An 11,443-nucleotide genomic window follows, 5' to 3' on the forward strand; every position below is an offset into this window, starting at 1 on the left:
CAACATGTTTTACTGATTCATGTCATGATTAGCTTGTTATAACGCTTGGCTGAAGGAGCCCCTCCGGAGTCCGTACACACCTCCAGTGAGCGCACGTACCTACTGAATGCGAGTGCCGAGTGCTGAATGATTGGGAGGACTGAGTGACTGTGAGGACTGAGTGGCTATAAGGACTGAGTGTGTAGGAGGACTGAGTGAATTGATACTCTGGAGAGTATACATATGGTTTTATCATTGAGTTGCATTGCATTTGACACGCATACTTGGCATACATGCATAAAGATATATTTTTTCTCATGCTGTACGATATCACGTCATTTATGACTTCTCACACATATTGACATATAGGCATAGAGATGTATTTTCCTCGTGTAATTTGGAAATGAAGCATTTACCATGGAAAGCTTTTGGAAAAACTTACAGTTTTTAGACTTACTCATATTTTTGGCAATTTCGGTAAAAGACTTGGGTTTTCACTTATATACTTGAAAAAGCGGAACTATTTTCGGAAACTATGAATAAGCTGAGCATTTTATCTCTGAGTTACTTCTTTTATTACTTGCTTTACGTTGTTATGAACTGTTATTGGCCATTGGTGTCAGACCCAACCTTTGTTCCAGCTTGTCACTACTTTCAACCTAATGTTAGATTTGTTACTTATTGAGTACATGAGGTCGGTTGTACTCATACTATACTTCTACACCTTGCGTGTAGATGTTGGTTGCTGATGTTGCTGTGATCGACGGGAGTTAGAATTAAAGACGTACATGCGTTCCGATTGTAGCTGCCTCTTGTTCATGGTAGCCTTAGACTTATAAAAATCTATTTATGTATATTTCGAACAGATGATGTATTTATTTCATACTAGCTTTATAAATTCTAATCTTAGAAGCTCATGATTTATACTACTAGTCCTTAGGAACTATATACGACTCAAACAATTTCTCTTACTTGTTGTCTTATTAAATATTATTGGAATTAGATAGTTATTAGTTAGCTTACCTAGCGGGTAGGATTATGTGCCATCACGACTAATTGAATTTCATGACACTGACATATGGTTCTTTGATTTCAATGGTGGAGACTGGATTTGAAGGCTTGCAGCTTCGGTTTTTGGAGGCGTGAAAAGTAGCCCATTTTTGGGGTGATTTCTCTCCTTCAATTATTTTGGTGCAATCTTAATTATTTTGTTGTTCTTGGGTTGGCACTTGATTTGTGTCCAATCTAGAGATCATTCGTAACTCTTGATGATTGATTTAGTGGAGCTTTTAGGGCCTTTAGTCCTGTGATTTTTACTCCTAACATTGAAGAGGTTTTCCATGTAAATCTTGGTGTCTCGTATGTTTAATTATTTTACCTTTCCATATTCATGTTGGTTGATATACTTGTTGCCCATATACGTTCGTGTTTGAGTTTGTTTGTCTTCTCTTAATTCAAATAGATTGGGGAAGTTAGTCTTGAGTATTATTCCATTGCTACCTTATCGCCGTGGATCCAACATTTTAAGGTAATGGGTGCTCACTATTAATTAGTGCTAGCAAATGATGGAAGGAGTCAAATTGATATGGACAGAATAAATATGTTTTAGACAACATAGATAAATTTTTTGAACTACTCATATTTAATAAAAATGGCAATCCAGTGCACTAAACACCCGCTATGCTCGAGGTTCGGAAAAGGGTCGGACCACTCATATTTAATACAAATCAAAAATAAATTGAATGAAGAAATTAAATATATGAATATCCATATTTTTTGAATATTATCATTATTGTGAGGATTCCAAACCACAATATAGGCTGTCAAATATGGTGGTGGTAAATTGAATATATTTTCTTCTTGTGCCACGATGAACTAAATGAATTAAAGGAAGAAAAAATGATAAAGTTAAGAGCATAAGAGAAAGCCATGTAAAAGGGAGACGAAAAAGAAAGTCAAACGACTAAGAAAAGCTTCCGGAAAAAAAAGAGAAGAAAAAAAAGGAATAATAAATACGAGAAGAATTATCCCAGTACAAAGAGTATACCACGTACGAATCAAACTCTGAATCACGCAAAGCGTATTCTTAGATTCCATTAACCAATAGTACCCACCAGTCTATTTGGTAATAGGTGCTCACCTAAATATATATCAATTTCATGCAAAATTATCTATAAAATTATATATTCGACACCATGCGCAATGGATGCTCAAGCACCAAAATTCTCTATGTGGATCCGCCCACGCGTGCACATTGCTTGTGCTTGTTTAATTTCCCCAACAAACTTTGAGTACAAAATGACTTCTAGCGTCAATGAACTTATATTATAATATAAATTTTACAATTGATTAAGAAGAGTTATGTTTACCTCAAAAAATATGAGTAACAATTAAATGTGATTTATGGTTTTAAAGATATGTGATTTATTCCAATACTAGTGAATATACAAGTAATATTAGGTTTAAGTAGGAAGAAGTGATAAATCAAACCAGTGTTGTTAGAGCAACGGGGACCTCGAGCTCTATTATCTCAGGGGCCTCGAGGTAAGTTAAGAGCAAATAAAGTAAGAACAATAAAGTTAAAACAATAAAGGTGAAAAACAATTGTAAAGCACATCAAACAAGAAAAGCAGAGTAGAATGTTCTATTGTAGCGAATGAGATGATCTTTACAAATGACTAAGGTCCCCTTTATATAGCAGGGAAAATACTAATATGGTACATTTCTAATTATGGTAAAGATTTCTATTGGTACAACTGTATAACAACCTAGTACGGACTTGTACTATTTCGTACAAATCTTATCCCATAATTTATGCCCTGATCCACATGTCCTTGAAAAATTCCCGTTCTTTCTTGAGTGTCATCAGAATTGTACTGCCCTCGAGGCAGATCATGACGGGTCTTCGATTTGCTGCTCGAGGTGCGCACATCCCGGACAGGCTCGATTCTTACTTCGAGCTTCCCGAACTCGAGCTCGGGGTATGATCAAGTCTTCGAAATCGAGCTCTCCGATTTCGACCTTATACAACTTAAGAAGTCATGAAATTGTATTATAATCTTGATCCGTATTTGATTCTTCTTTCTAATGGTGGCCGTCCAAGTTGTCTTTTAGCAATTATTTCAACTTCTCACATATCATTTTGAATCCCAGAGCTTACTCAACTTTTAATAACTTTTATTAGCAATTATTTCAACTTCTCATATACCACTCCAATGTTTTTCTCAAAAGTTTCTAAACTTGTAGTAATAACTTATTCGTAATTTGCTGAACTTTAAGCTGCCAAAAGGTAAGATTATAACATTATGTTGAAGGTCCCTAATTTTCTTCCTTTCTAGTTTGCTTTCTTCTATGGAAATTAATCTGAGATTTTCATTTTCCCTTGTGAAAAATAGATAGCAAGAAAGGTTTATTTTTGGTTTTATTGGTCTAAATTTCATTTGAGCAGCAGACAAATTCTTGTTGAATTTATTTCTTGCTTCTTCTTTTTCTTCACACTGTTCTCTCTCTCCATTGGCTTCTGTTTTCTTCTTTCAAGATGAACAATCAGTTGTTTTCAAGGTAAAATTTTTCAAACAGCTTTTAATAATTTATTTGTATCCCAATTCAATCCACTCTTTTGCTTGAGATATCTGGCTGTATTTTGTTTCTATTTATTGCTCTTCTTTTCTCCTGATAAACCTTTTTGCGTTTTTATGCAGATCTTGAAAACTTGAAAGGAAGGGAAAGAAAAGCTACTTTGGCACTTGACTAGTGAAAATTATAATCATGGAAGCAGAAAACTCATTATCATTGGTATGCCATATTATATGTTATATTAAAGCTAATATTGACTTGGATGGTTATCCAAATAATCCTTAAAATACTTGTCCAAAAGTTCATAATATGAAATGGCATATATAAAACATGTATATAAGCATCCATTTGAATTTTTTTTCGTGATAATTAGACTCTAAAAAGTATCACTTTCCTAAAACGCAGATGATTTAGAAGCCGTTTGGTGTGGTAGAGCGCGCCCTTGATAACTACGTCGTTGTATCTGAGTTGTTGGGGCTCTTAGTCACGTAGATAGTAATATGCTCAACAAGTTCAAAGTGCTAAAAAGTACATTTAAATGTTGAAACAAATTTTATAAAGAAGTTGTTATGTGTTTGGAAAGAAATACTAAAGCTGATAGTTAGCATTTCATGTGTTTGGAGAAAAAGGCTGATAATTAGTATTTCATGTGTTTTGGGAAAAATGCCGGTAAACACAATTTCTATTAGGCCCCATTAGTTTTTCTCTTTAAAGTTTAAGATGTATAATCTGAATATATATCTGAATATTAAGATGTGTATTAAGATTAATACTTTTGAATTTAAATATACATCTGAATATTAAGATGTTGTAGTAAGATCTGAATACAAAATAATTATGATTATTTATTTTCTTAACATTTAAATGTATAAAATTTCTCATTATTGAAATTTAATAAACTATAACATTCAAATAAAAAACTAACTAATCTTAAAACTATATCAACAAAATATTAGAAAAAAATAATTTATAGCGTGGTTGTGGTGATGATAGCTAATGGTGATTGTTGTGGGTGGCTGGGTGCCGCGTAGCAATTATGGTTGGTGATGGTGGTGGCAGTTGATGATAATGGTTTTGAGTTGTGTTGGTGGCCGACAATACTAGTTAATGGTTGATGCTAGTGGTTGGCGAAATATGACGGAAATTATGGTAAAAGTGGTTGGTGCGGATGATTGTAAAAGCAAGTGGTAGTGACAACTAATGGTGGTGCTTGTTAAATAGTCAATGCAAAATACCTTACCACTCCCTAAACTTGTCACGAATTTTTAGTTACGGCCCTAAATTATTCGTGGTCTTAATTACCCCCCTCAACTAGGCCTTTTGAGAGTCATTACTCCCCTGAATGCTGATGTGGTAAATTGTGTGGGTGCACTCACATGCCACGTGGATTTTTTTGTATATGTGGTATTTTTTTTGAAAAAAAATATATTTTTACCTTTTAAGTATGTTATTTTTCAGATAATTTTTTTCGAATATAATTTATAATAAAACTTTAGAACTACACCATTTAGGCTAAATTTTTTTATTTGGCTAAAAATAATGCTTTTGTTAATCTTTTTTTGAATTTGACCTGAAAATAAAGATTTAAACAATTGAAATAAATAGTCAATTCATCTAAAAAGTTATAAATATATAAATTTCAAAAGTATATTTCTTTTTCAGGTAAAATATATAAAATGTATATTTTTAGAGCACCATAATTTAGAGCAATATAAAAAATTATAGCCAAAATAATTAATTTCAAACTATGTATTTTTGTAACTGTTTAGATGCCTTGACTATTTATTTCAATTGTCTAAATCTTTAATTTTAGGTCAAATTTAAAAAAAGATTAACTAAAACTTTATTATTTTTAGCCAAATAAAAAAATTTAGCCTAAATAATGTAGTTCTATCCAAATAATATTATTAATTGTATTCGAAAAAAGTTATATAAAAAAGTAACATACTTAAAAAAGGTAAAAATATATTTTATTCAAAAAATGCCACATATACAGAAAAATCCACATGGCAGGCGAGTGCACCCACACAATTTGCCACATCAGCGTCCAGGGGGGTAATGACTCTCAAAAGGCCTAGTTGAGGGGGGTAATTAAGACCACGAATAGTTTAAGAGTGTAACTAATAATCCGTGACAAGTTTAGGAGGGTGATAAGGTATTTTGCCAATAGTCAATCGTGATAGTTGTGGTTGATGATGGTGGTTGTGAGTATCAGTGGTGGTAGTTGGTAATGGTAGGTAGTAGTAGCGTTGAAAGTGGATAGAGTAGTGGTGAAATGCCTTCTTTGTACAAATCTTTAAAAGGATAACATCTTAATAATATTAAGATTTTGTTATAGATGGTAATCATTCAAATCAATCTAGATCCAATACATTGTTGTAAAAGATAAATAACAAACACATTAATGGTTGAGATTTGAATGATTAAAATTAAAACCTAAAAGATAAACATGCATAATGATTGAGATCTGATTGATTAAGACTATCTTTATTAAGTATAGATAAATTAGACTTTATCTTACTAAAAAGTAGCTAATTATGACATCATTTTTAGTTCTAAATTGACTAAAATACAAATTTTACAACAACACCAACTGTCACGTCTCAATCACATGTAACAAATTGGGGTTGCTATGTATGAATCTTCACTTTTCTATTTAAGCTCAACTTATATCGTTATCATACCAAATAAAAAAAAATAATAAGTTGAAGATATATAAAATAATAATAATAATAATAATTAAAAAAACATTTCTCTAACAACACTAAATCCTACTTCCAACCAGAAGTTATCACCTATATGGACTTTTTTCTTTTATTGTGCCCAATTTTTAGCTAGGTTTGTATTAATCCCAAGAAATTGTAGATCTTTCAAGGCAATTTCTTACGTGATTTTAGGTCTACCTCGTCCCCTTTTAGTACCTTTACTCACTATAGTTTCACACATACAAACTGGTGCATCCGTAGATCAGTGCAAGACATGATCAAACCATGCATCTCAAGGGGACCTTCTCTCACTTTATCTTCAATGCATGCTACTTGAACCTTTTGGTAAACATGATCACTTTTAATCTTATCTAATCTTGTATAACTGTACATCCATTTTAGCATTTGCATATCTGCAATACTCATCTTGTGGATATGTCGGATTTTTGGCAGGTGTCATTTGCTGAACTTCTCGAGGACATTGTCAGTATTCTGGATTTCATAAGGAGGTTAAAGAATGCAAAAGATCAAACTGCTCTTGACATGGATCAAATTGAAAAGCTGAAATTGCAGCTGAAATCAATGTGGAAATCTATCCAGCTTTCTTATTCCAATTTGGATGGTTTAAGTGCCGAGATGTCAAATGAAACACAACATCTTGAAGATCTGCTCAAGTCAATTTTCTATGGGAATGGATATGACATGTTGGTTAAATATGACATGGATCAGGTCATTCCTCGCCTCCTGGAAAATATAAGAAGTTGTATCAGCTCACAGCATCATCTTAAATCAAGTGTCACCATGACTGTGGAGCAGTTGGTTGAACCTTGGGATGCCCTCCTCGCGAAATTACATGGGATAGTTGCCTATCCGGAGCTCTGCTCTTCTTTTTTGCCTCAATATGAAGTTCTTCGGAATCTACTAAACAATGTAAAGGATTTCCTTGGGTTGAAATTAAATGGTTGCATTGAGCATGAGATAGTTGAATATGTCTTACCTCAGATTCAGCTTATGGCTGAGAGAGTAAGATACTTCAATTTGGACTTTCTTAATACACTTGGTCCCTCTCCAGTCATGCTAGCTCATCTACTTGTGAAGATTATTCCTGTTGCTTTGGAGTTTATGCACATATGTTCTACAGATTTGAAAGCTTCAAAATCAGCAGAAGTTGGACGCTTCATTAAGCAGCTCCTAGAAGCCTCTCCGGATATTCTTCGAGAGTATCTGATTCATCTACAAGAGCACATGGTAAATGTTATTACCTCTAGCACTTCAGCTCGAAACCTTCATGTCATGATAGAGTTCCTCTTGATTATTCTTACTGATATGCCTAAGGGCATTATTCATCATGACAAATTGTTTGATCTCATTGCACGTGTGGGAGCACTTACTAGGGAGGTAGCAACTCTTGTTCTCCACTTAGAAGAGAAATCAAGGAATGAAGAGAATATCAACGAAAGTAACATTATAACTCTGGATTTGCTAGAAAATATTGAACTCTTAAAGGAAGATCTCAAACATGTTTACTTGAAAGTTCCAAGCTTATCTCAATTGTGCTTCCCCATGAGTGACGGACCACTCTTCATGAATCTTCTGCTCATAAACCTAAATGATTTGCTCAATTCTAATTCTTATTCAGTTACTTTGATAAAGGAAGAAATTGCACTGGTGAAAGAATACATAGAATTGACAAGATCTTTCTTCGTGAATGTTGAGCAAGAATTGTGTCAAGATAACTGGATACATGCTTTAAATGTAGCATATGAGGCGGAACATGCCATTAATTCAATTCTTGTAAGAGATCATGGTCTCTTGCATCTTATCTTCTTACTTCCTGATACCATAGAGAAGATCAAGATTATCAAAGAAGAGGTATTTAATTTGTCGAAGAAGATTCCCAAGAACAGGAGCCTCATTGTTGTAAACTCCCCCAACAGGCCAATATTAAGAAACTCGGCAATAGTCAATCAAGTAATTGTAGGTTTTGAGGAGGAGAAAGACTGGATAATTAGGAAGCTTATCTGCGGACCAGCAGAGATAGATGTCATTTCAATCATTGGAATGGCAGGGCTGGGAAAAACTACTTTGGCTTATAGAGTATATAATGATGAGTCTGTTGTTAGTCATTTCGACATTCTTGCATGGTGCACCATTGATCAAGAACATGATGGGAGGAAGTTATTACATAAAATTGTTAATCAAGTTACTGGTTCGAATGAGAAGTTCAATGAGGATATTGATGTTGCTGATGAGCTGCGAAGAAAACTTTATGGGAGGAGGTACCTTATTGTTTTGGATGACGTATGGGATATTGCAACATGGGATGAGTTAACACGACCTTTTCCTAAAGTTAAAAAAGGAAGTAGAATTATTTTAACCAGTCGAAAAAAGGAAGTGGCTTTGCACGGAAAACACCATTGTGAGCCTCTTTATCTTCGTTTGCTCAGACTAGATGAAAGTTGGGAGTTATTAGAGAAGAGGATTTTTGGAGAAGAAAGTTGCCCTGATGAACTATTGAGGGTTGGAAAAGAAATAGCCCGGAAATGTCAAGGGCTTCCTTTGGTGGCTGATCTTATCGCTAGAGTCATTGCAGCGAAGGAAAAGAAAAAGACTTTGTGGCTTGAAGTTCTAAATAATTTGAATTCCTTCATTCTTGAAAATGAATTGGAGGTCATGAAAATTATACAATTAAGTTATGACCATTTACCTGACCACGTAAAGTCGTGCTTGCTTTACCTGGGAAGTTATCCAAAGGACGAACAAATTGAAGTCTCTAGTTTACAAGATCTATGGACTGCAGAAGGACTTGTAGAACATACAGAGATGAAGAGTGTGGAAGAAGAAATGAATGTTTATTTGGAAGCTTTGATTTCGAGTAGCTTGGTAATGGTAATGAAAAGTGAATATAGGACAACTTGCAAAATTCATGATCTAGTGCATGACTTTTGTCAGGTAAAAGCCACAAAGGAAAGGTTCTTTCACTCGATAGGTTCAAGTGCTCTATCTTGTGCTTCAGATCTGATGCCACGTCGAATGACCGTTACTTTCCATTATAGTCTCCTTGAACAAAATCATGCAGAAAAGAAAAAGGTTTCCGGTAAATACCTCCTTTCTTTGAAGGCTGATCATACAGATTGGCCACCCTTTGGTTTATTGGTGGATAAAACAGCCGTACTAGTTCACTTAAGAGACTTGAGGCTTCTTAGAGTATTAGACATCGCTCAAGTTTTTATGGAAGATTCTTTGCTGAATGAAATAGGCTTGCTAGTTCATTTGCGGTACTTACACATTGGGATGAATGTTAAAGCTCTCCCGTCATCATTGTCAAACCTCTGGAATCTGGAAACTCTGGTGGTGCGTAACAGTAGATCAACCATGGCACTACTACCTATAATTTGGAATCTTGCAAAGTTGCGACATATGAGTATCTATTATTGTTCTTTCTTTGATTTGGATACAGATGAACCAATATTTTTAGTTGAGGACACAAACTCAAAGTTAGAAAAGCTGAGAATAATAGAGCAGCTCAAGATTTCCTATTCGAAAGACACAGAGGATATTTTTAAAAGGTTTCCTAATCTTCAAAAGCTTGACTGTGAAATTGTAGAATCATGGGATTCTTCAGCAGAGTGCAATTGGTTTCCACAATTGGATGTCCTTAATCAACTTGAAGAAATCAATGCAAGGCATCGTCGTTTAGATTCCCAATTTCCAAAAGCCACGAAGGATTTTTGCTTCCCTTCAAGTTTGAAACGGTTGACAATGGAAGAGTTTTATCTGTCATCTGGTTCACTGTCAAAAATCGCGACACTGCCTAACCTTCAAAACCTGACTCTGAACCGCACAATGATTCAGGAAGAAGAATGGAACGTCGTAGAAGAAGACACGTTCAAGAATCTCAAATATTTGGAGTTGTATATGGTGCGTCTTTCCAAATGGCAAGTTGGAGAGGAATCATTTCCCGTTCTTGAGCAATTAATCCTGGCGGAATGTAATAGGCTTGAAGAGATCCCGTCCAGTTTTGGGGATATTGCTTCATTAAGTTGTATCAAACTGGTCAAGAGCCCTCATCTTGAAGATTCAGCTCTAGAGATTAAGCAATATGTTGCAGATATGATGGGAGAGGACAAGCTTCAGGTCCTTTCCCAGTGGTATCGATGAATAATCTGTGAGTATAGACTTTTTTATTAACTTCATTTTTATTTCTTTCTCCAATTACTTTGACCATTATAATCTTCTTTGCAGGGTGCAAATAATAACCTGGGAATACAATTCATTTTGGGCCAACACATCAGTATTAGAGGCTGAAAGCAGATTCTGAAGACATTTCTTTTCTGAAGACACATTAGTATGTGCTGACACAAGTTGCACCTCACCACCAAAAGATTTGGTGTAGAGGATGGGACTGCTCTTCCCATAACCAGAGGTTTTGAGTTCGAGCCATGGATATGGAAAAATCTTTGGTAGGGAGCGCTTTCCCCTGAATGGGGCCCTACGCAGTGCAAATCCGGATATAATCGTGCTCCAATGCGGATACCGGACACCGGGTGGGAAACCAAAAAAAAAAAGAAAAGTTGCACCTCATATATCGAAGTGCATTTTGGTCTGTCATTGCAGCTATCCCTCTATTATCTCCTAACGTTCATCACAAAATCATCAAAGGATTTATGTTATATACATGTGTAAAGATTCTTTTATACTACTTAATACTTATCAATATAGTTTTAATCTCTGAGAGTAGGTTAATTAATCAATTAATTACCTTATACCTGACTTAATTGTGTGTATTTTTTACACCGTTGATTTATAGAACTTAAACTCATCACAAAACCACTTTCTCACAAACTATAGCAATCTCTAACGACACTTTTGTTTTCTAGTTATCATCCCAACAAGTTCTTGCATCTGAGAATATCTGAATGCTAGAACTTTATCAAAATATCTGGATATTAGAAACTCCCCATTGCAAAAGAAAGTATCATCACTTTTTCTATTTTTTCATATATAGCTTCAGGGCTAAGTCAGGCATAGCAGTGGATAGCGTGATGCAAATGAGGCACTAACTCCTTTGAATTTAAGCTCCGAGAAAATTTGCGGGCGAGTATTGTACGAAGGAAAATACTTTTCATGGAGAAACTTTCCTGAAAAAATAAATGGTTCTTATTTCCGATGTTTGATTGGTG

General features: G+C 34.7%; 1 protein-coding gene across 3 annotated transcripts; it reads left to right on the top strand.

Annotated features, from left to right (window-relative positions):
• Positions 1-3,090: 3,090 nt before the first annotated feature.
• Positions 3,091-10,992, top strand: LOC104210961 (putative late blight resistance protein homolog R1A-3). Of its 3 annotated transcripts, XM_070156693.1 has the most exons (5): positions 3,091-3,268; positions 3,518-3,540; positions 3,681-3,774; positions 6,714-10,428; positions 10,506-10,992. In XM_070156693.1, the coding sequence occupies exons 3-4, from the start codon at positions 3,748-3,750 to the stop codon at positions 10,419-10,421; spliced, it is 3,735 nt and encodes a 1,244-aa protein (XP_070012794.1). In that variant the 5' UTR covers positions 3,091-3,268; positions 3,518-3,540; positions 3,681-3,747; the 3' UTR covers positions 10,422-10,428; positions 10,506-10,992. The 3 variants fall into 3 exon arrangements, with proteins under 3 accessions (XP_070012794.1, XP_009758240.1, XP_009758239.1); XM_009759938.2 differs by lacking the exon at positions 3,518-3,540; XM_009759937.2 differs by lacking the exons at positions 3,091-3,268; positions 3,518-3,540; positions 3,681-3,774 and adding an exon at positions 6,399-6,605.
• The last annotated feature ends 451 nt before the right edge of the window (positions 10,993-11,443 follow it).

Source organism: Nicotiana sylvestris, chromosome 9 (genome assembly GCF_000393655.2).
Source record: "Nicotiana sylvestris chromosome 9, ASM39365v2, whole genome shotgun sequence".
In the NCBI taxonomy this organism is placed as follows: Eukaryota; Viridiplantae; Streptophyta; class Magnoliopsida; order Solanales; family Solanaceae; genus Nicotiana; species Nicotiana sylvestris.